This window comes from Doryrhamphus excisus, linkage group LG21 (assembly GCF_037039965.1).
Source record: "Doryrhamphus excisus strain RoL-2023G ecotype Guam linkage group LG21, RoL_Dexc_Guam_v1.1, whole genome shotgun sequence".
NCBI lineage: Eukaryota > Metazoa > Chordata > Actinopteri > Syngnathiformes > Syngnathidae > Doryrhamphus > Doryrhamphus excisus.
In genome coordinates this window covers 3,342,491-3,365,462 of record NC_136377.1, presented here as the reverse complement: position 1 = coordinate 3,365,462, position 22,972 = coordinate 3,342,491, and the positions used below count along the sequence as shown (strand labels likewise).

Below are 22,972 nucleotides of genomic sequence, written 5' to 3'. Positions count from 1 at the left end.
AGGCCCCCGCCATGATATGAAAGTTTAATGTTAGTGCGGCCCGCGCAAGTTTGATATGGATGCTGTATGGTATCATGTACCCAGAAAAAATTATTACATTTGATTAATGTTCATGTTAAAGGTTAAATAACTGTTAATAGTTATCCTCCCTATCCATGTGGAAGTGGTAAGTTTTTTGCTATTTAAGTTTAAAGGAAATAACTTGAAGGCTACCGTTTAGGTCGCTAGCTCTCTAGTTGGCGAGTTAGCATGTGTCTCAAGACCCTGCAGTTGCGCAATATGTTGTAAATAAAAAGAGTATAAATGTGACTATAGTCGTGTTTTGTCATGTCTACAGGGCTCTAATAATGCTTTGTTCATTTTAATCTGAAAAAAATAATTTGTCTACCCACCAACTATATGTGGTTTCTTAAGTTTTTATTATTTGCAGTTTTATTAATAGTTTAAAATTTAAAGTAATACATTTACAAGTTGCACATAAATAATAAGCTTACAAGAAAAAAAGTCGTAAATTCACAATGACAAAAAGTTGCATATTTATGAGAATCCTGTTGTAAATTTAGCACAAAAAGTAAAAACATTCTGCCTTTTTTTTCCCCGTGAATTTAGAACTTTATTTCCAAAATTATTTAAAAAGTCATGAATTTATGAGGACTAAAAGTTGTAAATTTACTAGGAAAAAAATAATAAACTCACGAGAATAAAAGTCGTAAACTTAAAAGAAAAAAAAAAGTCATACGACAAAAAGTCGTACATTTACGACAATGTAGAAACATTTCCAAGAAAAAAGTAATACACCTACAAGTAAGAAACGTAATACCCAAGTCCCCCCTTTTCATAGCTGTCTCAGGCTATGTCTGCTATGATGGAGTATGAAATTAAGTACTCAGAGATAATTAACAAGAAAAAAAAATTATAATATTACGAGGCTGTATGAGTCGTAGAGTTTCAATCATCATGAAACGTACTCGTATGTTCATCTTCACGCACACACCGTCACCTGTCTTCTGCATGGTACTACTTACCTGAAGGATAAGTTCTACAGTACACAAGCAATGACTTCGATATAGTAGGCTCCGCTATGAAGCGCATTTAGTCCTGTTCTTGTTGACAATGACTCACGCTGCATGATTTGAATGGCAGGTGGGAACATTTATTTTGTAGTATACAACACGGGTTCTTGTGACAGGTTAGGCGATCGCCCGTGCATTTTTTAATGAACGACTGCGGCGGCAGCGTCATGATCACAAAGAAGCTAGCGTCTTCTATTCAAATCAAAACAGCATACAAAAATATTGTGTTCTGTAAATGATTAGAATTCTATGGCTCCTCTTTGGATTGTAGCTTTTGGCATTGTTACACAACAAAAACACAGACCCTGAGGAACCCCTTTCATTATTATTATTATTTTTAAACAATATTAACATTCATTCATTTTCTACCGCTTGAAAATGCTGGAGCCTATCCCAGCTGTCTTCGGGCCACCCTGGACTGATGGCCACCCAATCACAGAGCACATATAGACAAACAACCATTCACACTCACATTCATACCTATGGACAATTTGGAGTCGCTAATTAACCTAGCATGTTTTTGGAATGTGGGAGGAAACCGGAGTACCCGGAGAAAACCCACGCATGCACGGGGAGAACATGCAAACTCCACACAGAGATGGCCGAGGGTGGAATTGAACCCTGGTCTCCTAGCTGTGAAGTCTGCGCGCTAACCACTCGACCGCCGTGCCGCCCAGTAATAAAAATATTTTTCATATTTAAAAAATGTAATAAAAATATGTAAACTAATAGAAATCAAAATACATTTAAATTAATATTTTAAGTAATTTTTTTAATTATTATATATGTAATGTCAGTGTTTTTGTACATTTATTTTTTGGCAATATTCATTAATTTATTCATTCATTTTCTACCGCTTATACTCACAAAGATTGAGTGGGGGGGGTGCTGGAGTCTATCCCAGCTGTCGGGATTTGGGCGAGAGGCGGTGGTGGCCAGCCAATCACAGGGCACATATAGACAAACAACCATTCACACTCACTATATGTGGTTTCTTAAGTTTTTATTATTATTATTATTATATTTATTTATTACTGATTGATTGATTTTCTTTATTCTTGATTTGTTTATTTTTCATCTTATTTGGTGCAGAAAAATAAAAAATGAAGATATTTGAGAACAGTGGAATGTTTTATCAGAGCTTTTATTGTAGAAAATCGGAACCAAAGCACTGAAAAAGTTTGTATATTTTTCTGTTTTTAATAAATGCGTTTTTTTTTTTTTTTTTTTGAAAAGCTGATGCGGCCCAGTCTCACCCAGACCCTAGCTCCAGTGGCCCCCAAGTAAATTGAGTTTGAGACCCCTGATTTAAACTATGATTACATTACCAGTCCAGGGTGTACCCCGCCTCTCGCCAGCTGGCATAGGCTCCATCATACCCGAAACCCGAGTGAGGATAAGTAGCATGGAAAAAGGATTAACAATTAATGTGAATTGATATTTGAGTAATGTCAAACCTCCTGTGCTGTCCCCGGGGGCCCAGGGTCCATGTGGTTTTTTACGTAATAGCGTGGTTGCCAAAGCTAAGGTAACACCATTAGAATTAAAATCTTACCTTTACAAAGACTATACGCAAGTGTATGAAATAAAGCGGCCTATGAGTGTACGTCATCGCGGCCTGACTGTGATGTCATCGCGGCGTCGCGGCACGATGCATAGGGTGACAGTCAATGATGAAAAGTGGACTGTGCCCGGGGAGATAAAGTGCATTGAGGCGGACCGGAAAGCAGAGCATCAGTCCTCTTCGTCGCTCCATAAGGCATCGTCGTCGTCCAGATCCACGCCATGGAAAAGTCTAGAAAGAAAACACAGCATCTCCGTGTCGGTCGGTAAGAATAACAACGTAGGCGTGTTGACGCTGAAGAGGAAGGGATGACTCACTGGTTATAGCAGGGCGAATGTGGGTTGTTAAAGTGACTGTACGGGTTGGCTTTGTTGAGGAGGCCCAGACACAGCCAACAGAAGTAATGGCGGCACGAGGTACACGTCATTTTGTTACAGCCGTCCACCTTCTGAACGTACATGTGACAAAAGGCGTCAGAACAGAAGCATCCTTTTCAAAATGCGATACCTGTAACCCCTGTAGTAACACGGTGCGGTCAGCAGGGGGAGCCCACCTGTATGTTGGTGCCGCAATGAGGGCAGCATTTACAGTTCTCGTTCAGCCAGTCCCTGCTGAAGGACTCCTCCACCGCCTTCTGGATCACTCTCTTCCCGTAACGTTGCTCCATAAACCTTTTGCCCTCGGTGGTGGCAGATAGGTAGTCGTCTCTGAGGTTGCGAAGTTCCTCTGTTGCATGGGACACGGGGGAAAAAGAAACAAGAAAATGGCACGAGAGCTACCATTAATGTAAGATCAGAGGTGGAGACGCCAAGTCAGAAGCTAGTTATTTTGGCAATAATATTATCTTAGGGCGGCACGGTGGACGAGTGGTTAGCGTGCAGACCTCACAGCTAGGAGACCAGGGTTCAATTCCACCCTCAGGCCATCTCTGTGTGGAGTTTGCATGTTCTCCCCGTGCATGCGTGGGTTTTCTCCGAGTACTCCGGTTTCCTCCCACATTCCAAAAAAAAACATGCTAGGTTAATTAGCGACTCCAAATTGTCCATAGGTATGAACGTGAGTGTGAATGGTTGTTTGTCTATATGTGCCCTGTGATTGGCTGGCGACCAGTCCAGGGTGTACACCGCCTCTCACCCGAATCCCGACAGCTGGGATAGGCTCCAGCACCCCTCCTCAACCTTTGTGAGGGTAAGCGGTAGAAAATGAATGAATAAATTAATGAATATTGCCAAAAAATACATGTACAAAAACACTGACATTACATATATAATAATTCAAAAAAATACTTAAAATATTAATTTAGATGTATTTTGATTTCTATTAGTTTACATATTTTTATTACATTTTTTAAATATGAAAAATAATTGTATTACTGGGCTGCACGGCGGTCTAGTGGTTAGTGCGCAGACCTCACAGCTAGGAAACCCAAGTTCAATCCCACCCTCGGCCATCTCTGTGTGGAGTTTGCATGTTCTCCCCGTGCATGCGGGGGTTTTCTCCGGGTACTCCGGTTTCCTCCCACATTCCAAAAACATGCTAGGTTAATTAGCGACTCCAAATTGTCCATAGGTATGAATGTGAGTGTGAATGGTTGTTTGTCTATATGTGCCCTGTGATTGGCTGGCGACCAGTCCGGGGTGTACACCGCCTCTCGCTCGAATCAAAAAAGAACTACAGTTCCTATGCTGCTTAGTAAACCGATTCAGAAAGCAGTGATGCTAATACCACGTTTTGATCTGACAAATCCTAAGTAACTTTGATCGAGTGTGTTCACACGCAAACGCTTAGTTCCGCATACGGACCCCCCCCTGCTCATTGTTCGACCCTTTGTGTTGAGTTGTGGTCTCCTGTAGAGCAGCTACACACAATAACCCATACAGAAAATTTTTTTTTAGATTTTCCAGAACCTGCACCTATTCACTGCACTCTATTTCCTTTGATTTGTGCTTCCTGCCAAAACGGTTTGTTTTCATTTATTCCTCCAGGCATGCCCACTTCGCTTCCTAACTACGACCCATATAAGGAAGTCTGCCCCTCTGTGACATCATAAAGGGGTAGTTTTGTCACGCCTTTCCAAACCGAGCATTTTGAGACATCACTGACATCAATTACCTGCAGGGATCTTACAGTGGGACACCCCGTGATAGCCCATCTTGCACAGTGTACAGAAGGCATACTGGCAGGCAGAGCAGATGCCCATGGTGGTGTCTGGCTCCACCATCACCGCCGTGCCGCAGGAGTGGCGGGGACAGTAAACAACATCCGCCATGAGGTCCAGACTGGATTGGAGCAGCAGACGGTCATAGCGAGCAAACAGCTCCTCGTCCACTAGCTGCTTAACCTGAAAGATGGGGTACGTGTACATTGTGTTTGGGGAAATGGATTATACAACAGTCTTACCTGCATAGGTGCGGCTATTGATGTGCACTTGGGCTCGGGGCAATTAAGGCACTGTACGTTGCCGTCACGGATTTGAATCTGGAAGTATTCCGTCATGCAGGCTTTGCAGTAGACATGCTGGCACTCCTTGAAGCACATGCTGTCGGCGCCCCGTTTCTCCACGAAGCATATCCCGCAGCAGAACACGGTGCAGTCGAACACCCTCTGACGCTGCGCCTCGTCAAAGTCCAGCAGCTGAGGTAGGAGGTCCACGCGCATGTCCGCCGACACGATGGCCCGGGGGTCCAGGTGGAAGGACGCCGTGGGTTGCTCTCTTTTCATCTCTGAGTTTTCAGAAAGGTTTCCGACCTGTGTCACATCTGGGTAGAATTGCAAAAAAATAAAAAATAAAAAATAGAGGAACGCAATTTTTTCTTGTGACAGATTTTAACATTCTCAACTGCATTAAAAAAACAAAAACAGTTAATGTATATAAATCCCACAATATGAATTATTCTCCACTCTCGAGGCTGCATTCATCAGTTTAGCTGCTATATTTAGCTCCTGCTTGCTAAGTAGCAGCTCGTGACCTTAGTAGTAGGTTAACGTAAAATACTACATACATTTTTCTCAGAATTTCTGACACATTGGGATAAAAAAAAAAACAGCTTTTTTTTTTTAACAGCTTAGCTAGATTTTGAGCGGGATAGATGCTAATGCTCTTGGGCTACAAATGCTAAGCGTAGTCCACATTTTACAGCCAATGTTCCTTTTGAACAAGATTTTTACAAGTCTAATATATATACCTCACAGTTAGGCTGCTAACTTTTAGCCTATGCATGCTAACTAACAGCTAGTAGCCTGTTAGCCTGTAAACATGATTTCTTTTAACACTTTGGGACTAAAAAGGGAATAAGAGGTTTCCAACATTCTGTGCTACATTTATCATGGTAGATGCTAATGCTAAAAAAAAAAGAATATGAATGAATCCAACTGTTTTAACAGCTTAGCTAGATTTTGAGCAGGATAGATGCTAATGCTGATGTTTATCTTGGGCTACAAATGCTAAGCGTAGTCCACATTTTACAGCCAATGTTCCTTTTGAACAAGATTCTTACAAGTCTAATTTGTATATATATATACACATATATACCTCACAGTTAGGCTGCTAACTTTTAGCCTATGCATGCTAACTAACAGCTAGTAGCCTGTAAACATGATTTTTTTTAAACACTTTGGGACTAAAAAGTGAATAAGACAGGGAATACGAGGTTTCCCACATTCTGTGCTCCATTTAAACCGGTCATGGTAGATGCTAATGCTAAAAGAGTGTGCTTTTTGAATGAGATGTTTGAAAGTATATTATGTATGTATATATCAGTATGTATCATTTGAAAAACAGTTAATGTATATAAATCCCACAATATAAATTAAAAAAACATTCTCAACTGTCAAAAAAAAAGAGTGTAAAATACATAAAATAAAACTAAAAGGTGACTATAGGGGTGTTAGTTCATGTCTAGAGGGCTCTAATAATGTTAAAAACCGTATTTAGATGGTCATAAACAGGTTTTCTAGGCTCGAACACAAAAGAAGGAACCCTACTTCATGAAAATTCTCTTCTCACAGTCAATTAAATGAAATCAATTATAACGTCACCTAGTGGGGTTTTATTGATATTGATATTAATATTGGAATGTGTCCAGTAGCAGCGGGAGCACAATTTTTCATACATCCAGCATATGGAGACAAATTTAAAACGGCATGACTTTAAAAAAAAGCGATAAAATTTTTGAATCGTATGAGTTTTTAGAGACGCATATTAAGAATTTCAGTAAAGCATTCGTACTTGTGGCTGCATGATCAGCTTTCCTGATGCGCTCTCCGCTCGCCTTACTTCCTTCCCGGATGACCAAGAGAGGAGACTGGATGCCCAGGAAGTCCAGAGCCTCCTCGCTGAGGAACTGAATCCACGTGAAAAGAACAACGCAGCCTTGGTTGTCCTCCCATAGTTCGTCCAGGCGTCTGCACAAAGAGCTCATCTGCCGAGGTAAGAAAGCAGCGATAAACGAGAAAGTGCAAAGACACCCGATGGAATTTCTTTTCCTCACACCTGTCCTCTCGTCATCCATTTAGAGCTGAGTGTGAATATTGGCGGATTTGTGGATGGATAGTCTACCGGAAGCTCAAAATTGAGAACCAAAGGAGGAAGGAAGCTGATTTTACATTCTGTTTGAGTCTCTCCTGCAAAACAAAGCATTCAGTATTGATCATTTATTTTCTTACAAGACATTGTGGACAATTTTTGACACTTTGCCCCCATGATATATATATATATACCTTTGACAACAACTTTGAAATCAGGAGAGAGCTTCACACAGGCCTGGAACTCCCCCCCTTGAGTACAGTCTGCCCGGTGGAACTCCTCTTCATAAATACTTGCTAAAGCAAGTAGCTCATCCTCCTGGTCTGCCTTGTCCTGAGACATTTACATTCCTGGTCAAATAATAATAATAATAATAACAAGTCAGACAGAATCACTATTCTTGTGCAAAGACAACTGACGCAATGTCGCCAGGACGTCATTACGTCAATTCGCCAGGTAAATACCACATTCCTTTTTTTAATGTCAGGTGTTCTGCATATTTAAAGTTACTCTAATTAACAGCTCACCTAAATAATAAGTGTGGCTTGATGGGGAAAAAAGGTTAAAAAAGAACAAATGTCATTTGACAGCTAGCTAGCTAGTTAGCTAGCTAGCTAGCTAGCTCGCGTCAACAATGAGTGGCTAAGCTAGACTGCTTTCGCTTGTCATAATGGAGGCACGGTCATTCTGCCATAAATAGGAAAAACACTAAATAATGCAGTAAAAAGGCTACATTGAAATATAAATAAATATGATTTAAAAAGTACTTCTCTTGCCTTATGAGAACCAATCGCTATAGACTCCAGCTTCGTGTGGATTGCATTACTGTAGTGATGGGTAGTTTGCGAACGATCCTTTTTGTGTAAATGAAACGGATATTTGTTATTTTTATTTTTGTGTGTGTGTGTGGTAATGTCAATCTGTTCCATGTTGAAGACATAAAGATACTTAAATAATAAAAGTTTCATGCAATTATATTTTTTTACATTAGAAATTCATTATTTTGGTGTTGTGCTGTGATTGGCTGGCGACCAGTTCAGGGTGTACTTTGCCTGTCGCCCAGATTTCAACCTTGATGACGATTAAACGGCACAGAAAATGAATTGAGTTAATATATTTTGGTAATAAAACGACTTCAGCAGCAAAAAAAATATCCGAGGAGCCATTTGGGTCCGAAAGTGCCGGCTCTATAAGCGAGTCGAGCCAAAAGAACCGGCTCCCTTAAAAGAGCTAAGATTCCCATTGTTACCTGACTTGTGCTTGTTACAGCGACACCAGCCGACTGGAGGATGTATCGCAGGTTACTCAAGTGGATTTATCAATACATTTGTGTGCTTTGCTATTGTTTTGCAATTTCAAATAAAAAAATGCATTTACTTCACTTACTTCCATCTACAGTTCATTTGATTTCACCTTTACTCATTTTTACTGTATTTAAAATGAAGAAAACAAAGCTCTTTACTATAGCACTTGTTTTGTAGTCCTTGAGATTTATTTATTTTTCTTCTTAACGAATGATGATGATGATGTGGCAACATTGCAGCACCTGAAAGGTGATTTCCTGGACCATAATTCACAATATGATGTAGAAAAAAAATGCCAATACCAGTGAATGAATCAACCAATGCCATACAATGGAAAAAAACCTGCATGAGCATAAGCTGAAGAACATAGTACAAACACAAATAAGTTCCTTAGAATCTAAATACAAAAAAAAAACATCCAGTAGTAGTGGATTCAAATGCAAACATGATATAGAAACTCTGGAACAATTCCACATTCTTTGCAACAGTATTTATACCCAGAAAGATGTACTGCAAACATATTTATGAACCCTGTGTGACTATTATGTTGTGGGACTATTCAGTAATAAACACATTTGTAACCATTAAGAAATAAACGAATAGTAGTTGACAGAACGAAAACAATGAGTAGTATTGACAAGTGATGCTGACTCTTTGCGTCTTTTGCTGCTGGCTCTTCAAGACTGATCTCAGAACAGTGATGTTTGGATGCCAAAAAAAATTAATCAATGTCCATTTCAGGAGGCTTGTTTGTTGACGTTTTCTGCTCGGTGCCTGCAGGTGGGTTTTTGTCCGAGTCGGGGGACTGGTTCTCTGTTCCCTCCTGTCCGTTGGCGGGCCCGTTTTCGGACTTCTCCTTTGGTGGCTCAGCTTTGGGTTTGGGCTTTGACAAGACGGGGTTGCATGCCGTGTAAAGTTCCTATGTGGAGAGAATGAGGATGCGGTAAAGGTTAATATAATCACCATACCAACAGCCGTATATTGCAGGTTTGAATTATCTCCCAACAGGCACAATGAAAAATTAAAATAGAATAAAAATATTAATAAATATTAATTATATTAAATATTGATAAATATATATATATATATAATATAATAGTCTTCAATGCTTCTGCTATACCCTGCACTTTTTCAGTGCTTTGGTTCTTTAGCTCTGATAAAACATGAAATTAATAAATAATAAATTAATAATAAATTATTCGAAATTAATTGTTATTTATTATTAAATTATTAAATACATGTTTAATGTTAATTTTTATTTTTTCGACACAAAATAAGATGGGAAAATAAATAAGCAAATCAAAAAAATGAAACAAACTGAAACAAATGAACAAATTCATTTTTATTTATTGTTAAATTATTAAATAAATGTTTAATGTTAATTTGTATTTTTTGACACAAATAAAAATAAATTTGTTCATTTGTTTCATTTGTTTTTTGATTTGCTTATTTATTTTTTTTTTATTTTATTTTTTTATCTTATTTTGTGTCGAAAAATGAAAATTAACATTAAACATTTATTTAATAATTTAATAATAAATAAAAATAAATTTGTTCATTTGTTTTTTGATTTGCTTATTTATTTTTCCATCTTATTTTATTATTAAATTATTAAATAAAGGTTTAATGTTAATTTTTATTTTTTGACACAAAATACGATGGAAAAATAAATGAGCAAATCAAAAAACAAATTAAACTTCCATATCAACGCGGGGGCCTCAAACTAGCATCCCGCGGGCCGCATTTGGTCCACGGGCCGTGAGTTTAAGACCTCTGCTTTACATAGTTAAAACATGACTTAAAACACTGCCTGTACAGATAATATAATGGATTTATGACAGAGATAGTACCTTGGACTTTGCCTGGATCTCCTTCACTCGGACCACAGGGTCCAGCGCGAGGTCCTGATTGTTCTGCAGGTTCATCTTGCCGTTCAGCCACACCATGGCGTCGTTCACCTGCTTCTCCACCCGAGTCACCTCCAGCTCGTCCAAATGGTCATACTGCTCGTCCTGTTTGGACCATACCACTCATTCAAGAGACATAAAGACAAGGCCCTTCGCCTGTAAAGGTGAGTTACCTTTGCCTTGTAGGCGGCAGTGATCTTCATGTACATTTGGATTTGTCTGCCGAGTTCTTCAAACGCTTTCGGCCTCTCCTCGGCTTCTGTGGCTCTCTCAACAATAGGCTGCCCGATTTTCTGCACACACGTTAAAGCATTTTCATTATTCATCGAGTAGTGCGGTTTCTGGGCAACAGGTCCCACAGCACCGCTATTGGCGTGAACCGTTTAGAGCCACCTTCAGTTCTGCAAGTTTGTCGATGTAAACTTGCTTCTGTTGGTCCTCTCCGTCCTCATACAACCAAGTCTCCGTGTCCTCCAGCTTCAAGGAGAAGGCATCACGATCCTGCAGGCACAAAGCAGAAAAGGCTATAAAACAGGGGTCTCAAACTCAGTTTACCTGGGGGCCACTGGAGCTAGGGTCTGGGCAAGGCTGGGCCGCATCAGGTTTTCCAAAAAAAAAAAAAAACTGATTTATTAAAAACAGAAAAATGAATAAACTTTGCTTTGGTTCCGATTTTCTACAATAAAAGCTCTGATAAAACATTCCACTGTTCTCAAATATCTTATTTTTCTGCACAAAATAAACAAATCAAGAATAAAGAAAATCAATCAATCAGTAATAAATAAATATAATAATAATAATAAAACGGCAAATAATAAAAACGTAAGAAACCACATATAGTTGGTGGGTAGACAAAATTATTTTTTTCACATTAAAATGAACAAAGCATTATTAGAGCCCTGTAGACATGACAAAACACGACTATAGTCGCAATTATGCTTTTTTTATTTACAACATATTGCGCAACTGCAGGGTCTTGAGACACATGCTAACTCGCAAACTAGAGAGCTAGCAACCTAAACGGTAGCCTTCAAGTATATTTCCTTTCAACTTAAATAGCAAAAAACTTACCACTTCCACACGGATAGGGAGGATAACTATTAACAGTTATTTAACCTTTAACATGAACATTAATCAAACGTAATAATTTTTTCTGGGTACATGATACCATACAGCATCCATATCAAACTTGCGCGGGCCGCACTAACATTAAACTTTCATATCAAGGTGGGGGCCTCAAAGTAGTGTCCTGCGGGCTACATTTGGCCCGCGGGCCGCGTGTTTGGGACCCCTGCTATAAAAGAACGGACGAAAATTCAACAAGGACTTGGGCGTGTGTGCGTGCTCACCGCTTCGTTGACAAACTTTTCCAAGGAGCCATATAATTTGTCCCTCATTTCGTACACATATTCCTCCACGTTGTTCTTGGAGTCGTTGCGCTCCTTCTCCAGCTTATCCTGCATAATCATCTTCCCCTGCAGGAGCAGAGAAGTGTAGATTTTAGAGCAATGTTGGTGTTTGTTTGGTGCTGAAAATGGGCAGCAGCTGGCTCAGGCTTCCATGCTTGACATGCCTGCTGCTTTCAGACACATTACCTCATTCTCCACAAATGTATTTAGCACATCGCTGGGCAGCTGCCAGTACAAATTGCTCTCGATGGGCAGCTCCACCGTTTTTGTTTTCACTTTTGGCTTCTTGGCCTGCGGTGGCTGGTCATTCTTCTTCTCCTGCTTGCCATCCTCTGTCGCCGTCTGAAATTGGGAGGGGGAAGCCTTTTAATCGGATGAATTCATACGGTAACCAGAATTGTGATGGCGTTATAATATCAGGGACAGTTTTTTTTTGGCCACAGATAAAACTACAAGTTTGGAGGAAGCATACAGATTAAACATAATGTTTAATTGGCGACTTCTTTAATGATAATGTCCTCTGAGAATGTAATTCTAATGTCAAATATGACCCAGCTTTGCATGTTCAGACAAGGTAGAAAACATTCAAATTTCACCTCCATCTCTTCTATGTCACATTTCTTGTCTGCGCAAGGATCTGGTTTTTGATCCTCCTGGTCAACTTGCATTTTGTTCTGACGGGACAACAACACAAACGTGATAAAACAGTTAAATGCCATAAACGCTGTAATTGTAGACGGGGTGTTAAGTACAAGCAGGAGGGTGAGTGGAGAGAGAGATATGAAAGATTAAACTTTTAATCTTTTAACAATGACATTGCATGAGGATGTGGAAAGGAAAATGTACCTCTCATTGACCACATGGTCATTAACCAAGACAGGAGCAATAGAACCAGTGTTGTCGTGTTGGTAAGTGCACAAGGAAGTACATAATGATACTTCCAAGCAGCTACTGCCATCTTGTGGTGTTAAAAAAAAACACAAGAGGTTGCCTACAGCCACAGCATGTTTTTTTTTAACCTGCACTAGATGACTGCAGCATAACAGAAGTGAGTATTTAAAGCAGGGGTCTCAAACATGTGGCCCGCAGGACACTAGTTTGAGGCCCCCGCCTTGATATGAAAGTTTAATGTTACAGCGGCCCGCGCAAGTTTGATATGGATGCTGTATGGTATCATTTGATTAATGTTCATGTTAAAGGTTAAATAACTGTTAATAGTTATCCTCCCTATCCGTGTGGAAGTGGTAAGTTTTTGGCTATTCAAGTTTAAAGGAAATAACTTGAAGGCTACCGTTTAGGTCGCTAGCGCTCTAGTTTGCGAGTTAGCATGTGTCTCAAGACCCTGCAGTTACACAATATGTTGTAAATAAAAAGAGTATAAATGTGACTATAGTCGTGTTTTGTCATGTCTACAGGGCTCTAATAATGCTTTGTTCATTTTAATCTGAAAAAAATAATTTGTCTACCCACCAACTATATGTGGTTTCTTAAGTTTTTATTATTTGCCGTTTTATTATTATTATTATATTTATTTATTTATTTCTGATTGATTTTCTTTATTGATTTGTTTATTTATTTTTCATCTTATTTCGTGTAGAAAAATAAAAAGTAAGATATTTGAGAACAGTGGAATGTTTTATCAGAGCTTTTCTTGTAGAAAATTGGAACCAAAGCGAAGTTTTTTTACATTTTTTGTTTTTAATAAATGCGTTTTTTTTGACAGTGGCCCCCAAGTAAATTGAGTATGAGACCCTTGATTTAAAATATGCTACACAAGTACATGCAAAATTGTGCTTTGTGTTCTTCTGACGTTGACACTTCTCCCAAATACTGAGAGCCACCACTTTGCCCCTTCAGGGAGTATGGTGGTGGCAATATTGTAGCGTTAGAGAAACACACAGGGAACTGCCAAATTCCATAGTGATGACACAACTGCCAGTGCCAGTCAAGGTGTGGCTAAAGACACACCCGAAAATGATCCCTCATGCAAAAAAAACAAAAAAAAAACACAAACCCTACATACAGTACCTCCTCTTCCTTCACAGCCTGGTCAGTCTCCATGGGCTCCTCGCCATCCACCGTTTTCATAACCTCTACCAGCGAGGCACTCGATACACTGAACACACCGTGAAGGTTGACTCTAACTTTAACCTTCACTTTTGCGCTTTCTCCTGATGTCTGAGCGACCACATTCTGGACAAGGAACTGTCCTGGAAGGGGGTCAAAACAAAATGTTTAGTTAAAATGTTGCTTTATTGCCACACACGGCCCTCGGGCCACAGGCTGCCCATCCCACTCCATTTCAGCAATAGAATTGAATAGAGTTTTACAGAATATGCTGACAGTTTCCAACCCTGCTGTTGTTTCTGTGCACAAACAGCAAACATCCTACGTCAAAGTTGTGTACCTATGGAGGTGTTGGGATAGGGCAGCTCCTTGGGGTTGTTGTAGTACGCTTCAAGGACGAAGGGTTCTTTCCGGTAGAAAGTCAACACTTTGGAGAAGGGAGATGCGTGGTTCCTCGGGAAAACCTCACAATCACTGTTAGGACAAACCAGGAAGATATCAGGGGGATAGGAACACAGTAACAGGATGTAGACAACCACAATGTCGAACCCAAGAACATACTCCACATCTTCCTTACTTCAGAAGTAATTGTTTAAATACTGCAAGTCGCTCTTTGGCAGGAGCCAATCACAAGCCATCAGTGGACTCGCAACGAGTACTATATGACTCACTGTGTCATCTTTCAAAGAACACTTTACTAAACTTATTGGATCTCGCAGGAGGTCATTATATACCTGAAAACAGTCAGTGTCATCTTTCAAAGGACAATGAACATATAATTTATCACACAGCAACTTTACACTCAAGAGGTGTACACGAGAAAAAAACACTTGCATGTACCAATATGAGTTTAAATGAATAAAACATAATTGGGACGCTGCAATGACGTCAGCCTCCCTCTGGACTCCGGGTCCTCTGGCAGACAGAGGCAGCACTGCGGAATCACAAATGCCTTGTAGGAACACTTTTAAATGGTTATTTTCATTTGAAACTCATATCGGTACACGTTTCTAGATTTCGGAGGTATAACTATTTAGTGTTAAGTTGCTGTGTGATGAGTTTAAAGTTTGTAAGAAGGAACCGTGAGTATATTGTATATATATTATATATAGTATATTGAGTAACGGGCGGCACACCGGTCGAGTGGTTAGCGCACAGACATCACAGCTAGGAGACCAGGGTTCAGTTCCACCCTCGGCCATCTCTATGTGGAGTTTGCATGTTCTCCTCGTGCATGCGTGGGTTTTTACTCCGGTTTCCTCCCACATTCCAAAAACAAATGCCTTGTAGGAAAACTTTTAAATGGTTATTTTCATTTGAAACTCATATTGGTACACGTTTCTAGATTTCGGAAGTATAACTATTTAGTGTTAAGTTGCTGTGTGATGAGTTTAAAGTAAACCGTGAGTATATTGTATATATATTATATGTAGTATATTGAATAACGGGCGGCACGACGGTCGAGTGGTTAGCGCATAGACCTCACAGCTAGGAGACCAGGGTTCAATTCCATCCTCGGCCATCTCTGTGTGGAGTTTGCATGTTCTCCCCGTACATGCGTGGGTTTTTACTCCGGTTTCCTCCCACATTCCAAAAACATGCTAGGTTAATTGGGGACTCCAAATTGTCCATAGGTATGAATGTGAGTGTGAATGGTTGTTTGTCTATATGTGCCCTGTGATTGGCTGGCCACCAGTCCAGGGTGTACCCCGCCTCTCGTCCAAAGACAGCTGGGATAGGCTCCAGCACCCCCCGCGACCCTCGTGAGGATAAGCGGTAGAAAATGAATGAATGAATGAATATTGAGTAACCTCCTGCAATTTCCAATGACTTGAGAAGCTTGTCATGAGTTTTCATAGGAAACGTGCGGCTTATAATTCATTTTGTCATAAAAAATTTTAATCGAGAAAAGCTGGTGAAGAACAATTCTCCCAGAATAAATACAATGATACAAAAACACTACAATGGCATTTTTCAGTGTTGCTCTTTTGGATAAAAGTCGGCGGTATACAATGAGAGATGATACAAACTGCAAAAAGAGTTTTCCACAATGCCAGAAGTTTAACACCCTCTGTGTTGGAAGTAATTGTGGTTTCTGTCCAACAAGTATTTTATACATCACACCAAGTAAATATGTTAGATATAGCTAACATCAGATAGCTATGTTAGCACATATCTAATTGTGTGATTGCTGAAAAAGTGTACACAGTTGCGGCAACATGCTGCTTTGTTGGTTTCAGTGTCAAAAGGCACAAGTGGAAAAAATGCCAGATCCACCAACTTTGTGTAACGTGTGGAAGAATCCCCCGCCTACCTCAGTCCTTCCTCCGCTCCTGAGTTCCATTTAATAGAGATGCTGTAAGGGACGACATCTGTGATGGAGAACTCTCTGACTTTGAAGGCCGGAGACAAGATTGCACACTGCGTGGAGGAGTGCAAACATTTGCAGAGCACAGCGTTATCCACCAGGTAAGCGCGACAGAGAGAGACCGCTTCCCGCCGTGCTGACAATGTGTGCCGTTTACCTGCAGTGCACAGCCTCTGGCCACCGCCTCGTCTGCATTCAAAGTGGTGCTCAGTTCCTTGCCGAAGAACTTGCTGATTCGCTCTTTGATGGCGGGGATTCTGGAGGCGCCACCTACTATCTCAACCGCGTAGACATCTTCTTTCCTCAGCTCTGGGCACGGAAAGGCGGGCATGGTTACATTTTCTGCTTTATAATTCTTCAGATGCTGCACGGCATAGAGTTGACACAGGATATTCCGGCCGCCATTAAATATGGTATGCACTCACTCGCTTGTTCCATGACGCTGCGGAGGGGGCCCTCTACTTTGTCCAGCAGCCCTGCACACATCTCCTCAAACTGGCCTCTGTGGACACAGGAGTAAAAGTCATTTATGGGTAATAATTGCAATTTCCGAAGTAGCACAAAAGTTATTTTTCCTCTCACCTGTTGAGCTTACTGGACACGTCGATGTCGTTCATGAAGCACTCGATGTTGAGAGGCAAGTCAGAGGAATTGGCGCTCATCAGCTTCTTGAGCTTCTCGCACTCCTGGTAGAGACGCACCAGCGCGCGGGGCTTGGACCTGACGTCCAGCTTGTACTTCTTGGCAAAGTCCTCGCAGAAGTGGCTGACCAGGATGTTGTCAAAGTCCTTCCCGCCCAGCTCGGAATCAAACGCTGTCGCCAGGACCTGTAAAGAAACACTTGAGGGTTAGTGACCAAATTATAAAGCTGCTAGGTGGAATGGAATGGCCTTTATTGTCATTATACGAGATGTACAACGAAATTGGAGAGCTTCTCTTTTCAGTGCAGTAGTCAAGTTTAAAAGTAGAGTAAAAAAGACAATTTAACAAGGCATATACAAGATATCCAAAATATACACATAGTATTGCACAGGAGCATATATATTAATTTTAGTGCAATGATCAATGGGTCATAGTGCAAATAATGACTGGTGTATACAGATGATTAAAGTCACATATGAGTGTATTGTAATGGGTTGTTAAATAAATAAATATGATTGAGGTAGACCGGCTACGAGCACTGAAGCCAAAAGACAAAGCTAAAAAACACTACATGCACGATATTAATACACTTTATAATAATAATAATAATACATTTTATTTGTATAGCTCTTTTCAAAATACTCAAAGACACTTTACAGAAGAATGAAGTTGAATAAAGCAAGTAAACAGAATAGAAGACACACCAAAATACAACATTCATTGGTTAACACACAGTTAAAACATGGGTAAAAGCGGGGCGGGGTACAGCAGTCGGATATAAAAAGTTAGACATTAAAAACAGATTTAAAGAGGTGGGTTTTGAGTTGTTTTTTTGAAGGTGGGAAGGTCAGGGCAAGCACGGAGTGAATGGGGGCAAAGAGTTGTTTCATAAGGCCTTACCTTAAGCTTCCCCGTGTTGAAGGCACAAACTGACACCTGGTAACCAGAGTGGCCCACATCAACAAACACAACAATCCTGGGCTTCTCTTCCGGAGCCGGTAGGTCTTGCTTGTAGATGCCATAAGCCAGAGTCACTGCAATATACAGACGTGGCGTTAGCATGGGCTTACGACTACAATAGAACACTGCTGTGCCTCCATTGCACTACCAGTATTTGCTGGAGCGACACAAAAAAAATACATTAGTAAACAACAAAACATTAATAAGCGTAAAGGGTTAGGACGAACAAGTCACTGCTAGTTTTAGCAGTGACTGCTTGTTTTTTGGGAAAGCATAAATAAATCAATGTGTCGGCATGTCAGTGGAACTTTGCTTGTCACGCAAGAGTGATAAAAACGCAACCACAGTGAGTAAAACTCACCACTAATGCTTCAGTGACATACTATAAGGATCAGTGTTTCCCATACATTAATTCATTTATTTATTTATTTGTGTCCGCCTGCCACTAAATGAATTTTCACCACCAAATGTGGAAAAAAATAAAACACTTAACTTTAAACATGAACATTTAAGTGTAATGCTTGGGTAAATCTCTGCTGAATCTGCTATTTCAATAACATTATCATTTAAGTACCACAAAGATTCATCATAACTAATGTAAAAATGTCACAAAAATAAAGTCACAAAAAGCCAAAAAAAAAAACCAAAATTGATCCTTGTGAGGTATGACAAAGTTAGTGCCACCTTTTCATGAAAAGATGACTGGGATTCTGAGCTGTCCTGAGTGGGGGAGGGGGGGCATAATTAGTGGTAGATATTGTGTGTCCACGTACCGGCTGTGGTCTCATTCATTAGTCGTAGACAGTTGAGGCCAGCGATCTGGGCGGCGTCCATGACAGACCTTCTCTCTGCATCGGTGAAAAAGCAGGGAACCTGTGGAGGTGTGGAAACACAAAGTATGCAAATATTGGAAGCAAATGCCATTCTAATGACAAACATCTAAAGGAGAGGTACAAAAAAAATGTATACGTTGATACAAAGATGAATGCAAGGCAAAAATAAGTCACTTTTCAAGCAGTTTTAAAAGCCATAAAAACAGCCCCACATGTTGGCAGTAGTGCATTTGGTTTGGAGTTTGGCATGGATTTGCACAGGAGGACCTGGAAGAGCATGGAGGAGTGTAGCTTGCAGAACGTTATGCATTGTGGGGACATTTTAACGCATGCATATGCACAGTTTAGTCCCAAATGTGAAACTTGGAAATAGTTCATGCTGTTAGATTTGCAAGTAATTGTTATTTGGATGTAAAACAACCCTATTTCTACTGTTTATTTTATGGTATAGTTGTTTAGATATTTGAGCTGTCACAAAAGCAAAAAAGGTTGTCCTCCTTTCTTTTGTTAAGAATTATATTTTTGCTGAAATTACCTACTAATATATTATTTTTAGTGGCATTTTGCTGAATATTCCCTTCATTCTAAAGCTGATTACTAAGGAACGGGAAAAGGTAGAAACATTTTTTTTTCCTGATGAAAGATGAGCCTCCATGTTTTATATAGCCATAGAACACAATATTGTGCGTGCCATGAAAAATCTGTCAAAATCGTCTAAAATAGTACTGAAGAGCTTCAATGAGAGGTAAATAGCCTTTAGAACACATACATGCAATTAGGTAATACAAGGTACTAGCACTCTATCAGTATTGCTTACAGAGATGACGCAATCAGCCACTGGTTTCTTCAGGTCGCTCTCGGCCGTCTCCTTCAGTTTGGTCAGCAGCATGCCAGCAACCTGCTCAACGCTGAACACCTTTTCCTCCTCCATGTACATCACCTGCCATTCAATCAAATGTCTCAATTTGTGAACATTGCCGTTTGTCAACATGGATAGCACTGACCACCACTAAGGCTGGTCATCCAAATAACAAACACGCTGCCCGCAGGACACTAGTTTGAGGCCCCCGCCTTGATATGAAAGTTTAATGTTAGTGTGGCTCGAAAAAATTATTACGTTTGATTCATGTTCATGTTAAATAACTGTTAATAGTTATCCTCCCTATCCGTGTGGAAGTGGTAAGTTTTTGGCTATTTAAGTTTAAAGGAAATAGCTTGAAGGCTACCGTTTAGGTCGCTGGCGCTCTAGTTTGCGAGTTAGCATGTGTCTCAAGAACCTGCAGTTGCGCAATATGTTGTAAATAAAAAAAGTATAAATGTGACTATAGTCGTGTTTTGTCATGTCTACAGGGCTCTAATAATGCTTTGTTCATTTTAATCTGAAAAAAAAATTGTCTACCCACCAACTATATGTGGTTTCTTAAGTTTTTATTATTTGCCGTTTTATTACTGTTATTATATTTATTTATTACTGATTGATTTTCTTTATTCTTGATTTGTGTATTTATTTTTCATCTTATTTTGTGCAGAAAATTAAAAATTAAGATATTTGAGAACAGTGGAATGTTTTATCAGAGCTTTTATTGTAGAAAATTGGAACCAAAGCACTGAAAAAGTTTGTATATTTTTCTGCTTTTAATAAATGCGTTTTTGTTTTTTTTTGAAAACCTGATGCGACCCAGCCTTGCCCAGACCCTAGCTCCAGTGGCCCCCAGGTAAGTTGAGTTTGAGACCCCTGCTGTAAAGGGTCTCAGTGGGTCTAATCTTACTGTTCTACATAAACACAAATTACATCAGCACCTCTTGCGATTTTACAATCTTAGGTGATTATTTTCACTATGCTTGTTTTCTTTACTGTGTTCGTTATTAAAAAAGGCTGGTCTCACCTTAATACCAGTGGACCCAGAGGGCATCTGTGCAAGGTCGTACACCAGGTTCGCCTTGGCCGACTGAACATAGGGATCGGCAAAGGCGCGGCCATGGAATCGCTTGAAGCCCTGCACCGTGTTCTTGCAGTTAGTCACCACCTGTTCACGAGGGGATGATGGACAAACACTATTAAGTCACGCCCCTTTGCCATTAAACTCCATGTACTGTTGGATGCATTTGATCGAGGCACCTGGCTCTTTGCAGCAGCTCCTATGGCTCGATTCCGTGGTCCAAATGAGACAAACGACCTGTAAAGACATAAAAAAAAAAACAAATGCTCAGCTATAATCTAATCATAACTGCTTCATTTTGACGTGGTGATGTGAAAATGACACGCTTCAAAGCCCGAACCTCACCTAAGCACACACTTTAACTGATCTCGCACTCCTATCTTAGAATGCTTCAGGTTTAACACTTGTAAGCAGTCAACAGTCATCCATCACAAGTCATGGGTTACACTGATGAGTGCACTTGTGTCCCGCCGGTCTGGGGTCTAAACATGCTCGTCATCACGGACAAACACAAATGTCAAACGCAAGTGTTGCGTGCGATGTCAAAGAGCGGTCAGTGTGGCGGGTTACTCAGGAAATCAAGTCGACAGGTGCTGGTCCAAATCTGATATGTTTTTCTTTTGTGTGCCCTCCACTCAATAGTAGCAAAAGTCATGAGTAATTTCCTAATAAAGTCGGCACAATTTAAATAAATATAAACAATGTTTCCCAATGTACAATCGAGTAGGGGTAGATAATTTGCATAATTGACAATGCCATATTTGCATGTAATTCTAATGGATGCAGTAGCAATGCATCCAAAGGAACAACAAAATAAAATACACAAATAAAGACTCCAAAAGTAGCTTTTGACAGCAACTCAGCTGTCATCTTAAAATATAATTTTAAAATAACAACAATGCAGTTTGCTTAAATTTGCAAATTTGTTTATTATAATGTATAGAATGCTGACACACACACAATGTTAACTAAATTAACATTCTCATCTGTTATAAAAAGGATAACTAATACAGTGCGCCTCCTCGTAATTGATGAATAAAGCGAAATATCTGCCAATTTTTTTTTTCAAAATGATTAAAAGAAAAGCATAATATTTGAAATAAATTAGAACAGAAAGTATTGCTAGAATATTCCAACAAGCATGGCCTGCTGTCGTCATCTTTACAGCACAGCGCATCGTTTGGTTGTCAAGGCATCCCGGTTGGCCGGTGCTTAAGCCATAAAGGCGGTTACCATTATGAATAAAGCGAACACACACCGCCCCGCGTGTGATCGCCGAGACACAAATCGAGCCTCCATATTGTACAGTTAATAAAAAACTATGATCTCTTAGCTAACAAGCTAGCTCAAGTGTCCACCGCGGTTGCTAGGGTGAACAGGCTCCAAGTTGTGGCCACATTCGCGATAGTTCCGCGTTCACACAGAAATAAACACAAACGTTCTTTTAAACTTAAGAGGCAGTTAAATTACAAGAAACGTTACATTACACACAATATAAGTTTAGCTAACAGCAGCAAGCCGCTGGTTTCACGTGCACCGTGACAGCAACGAGAATGTGCTATAAATAAAAAAATGGACTCCTGTGAGAATTAACAAAAATGTAACAAAGTAAAAGTGTACTTACGGTGTGCTTCTATCGCTGAACTCGTTGGCCACCGTCTCAATCCCACCTGCTCGGGCTACAGCGACATAGCAGCTTTGAAAGCCCAAGTCAAATCCCACCACAGACATCTTCCAAGCTCAGTCTTCAGCCTAACTTCCGTACACTTGGGCTTTACGGCAACACAACACGCAGCGGTAACAGAATGCTGTAAAAGTCACGTAAAGTTGATATTAAGGTGACGTTAAGTTGGACTATGGTTACTTGTAGTCATAATCCTCACCGTTGACCGGTGTCTCCGATCAGCGCTTTGCTGGATGCAGCCTCAATGTGTTCTGCCTGACTTCTCGTCGCCAAGTATCGTGAGATCTCGGTCCTTTCCAGCTATAGAACAGTACATTCTGGACCTTTCCATGTGGTAGGCGTGGCTATGGTCTGTACTATTCTACGCAGTTCTAGAAATGTCTTTTTAAAAGGATGTATTAGAATTTTATATCTACTTTAATATGAAAAAGCTGTCATCCATCAACTTAAACAACCTGAACATACAAACAGCAACATATTCACAAACCATCACATACGTGTGTATACCTTTAAATATAATATGTACAAGCTATTGAGTACTGAGCACTTGCTACCACACACTGGTCGAGATCGCCAACATTTTCCACAAATGAACAGCATTTGGTGTATTTATGGTATTGTGCTTTTATGTGATAGGTACCATGAACCAAGTCATTATTATATTGTAATCGCGAAAAGCAAAATAATCAACAATCA

At 40.0% G+C, this 22,972-nt stretch overlaps 2 protein-coding genes across 2 annotated transcripts; both read right to left on the bottom strand.

Annotated features, from left to right (window-relative positions):
* Positions 1-897: 897 nt before the first annotated feature.
* On the bottom strand, positions 898-8,055 carry rnf14 (ring finger protein 14). The gene is made up of 9 exons (XM_058087142.2): positions 7,939-8,055; positions 7,357-7,512; positions 7,130-7,260; positions 6,866-7,058; positions 5,038-5,396; positions 4,750-4,978; positions 3,191-3,363; positions 2,955-3,085; positions 898-2,868 (listed from the first exon to the last, which is right to left on the bottom strand). Exons 2-9 carry the CDS (start codon positions 7,502-7,504, stop codon positions 2,808-2,810), a joined length of 1,425 nt encoding a protein of 474 aa, XP_057943125.2. The 5' UTR covers positions 7,505-7,512; positions 7,939-8,055; the 3' UTR covers positions 898-2,807.
* Positions 8,056-8,775: 720 nt separating this feature from the next.
* hspa4a (heat shock protein 4a) lies at positions 8,776-22,608 on the bottom strand. Its single transcript, XM_058087140.2, has 20 exons — positions 22,476-22,608; positions 22,217-22,400; positions 20,772-20,829; positions 20,539-20,679; positions 19,470-19,592; positions 18,593-18,692; positions 17,760-17,893; positions 16,800-17,044; positions 16,643-16,719; positions 16,375-16,526; positions 16,164-16,270; positions 14,190-14,323; positions 13,811-13,992; positions 12,379-12,456; positions 11,969-12,124; positions 11,723-11,848; positions 10,767-10,874; positions 10,547-10,666; positions 10,317-10,478; positions 8,776-9,385 (listed from the first exon to the last, which is right to left on the bottom strand). Exons 2-20 carry the CDS (start codon positions 22,321-22,323, stop codon positions 9,188-9,190), a joined length of 2,508 nt encoding a protein of 835 aa, XP_057943123.2. The 5' UTR covers positions 22,324-22,400; positions 22,476-22,608; the 3' UTR covers positions 8,776-9,187.
* Positions 22,609-22,972: the final 364 nt, after the last annotated feature.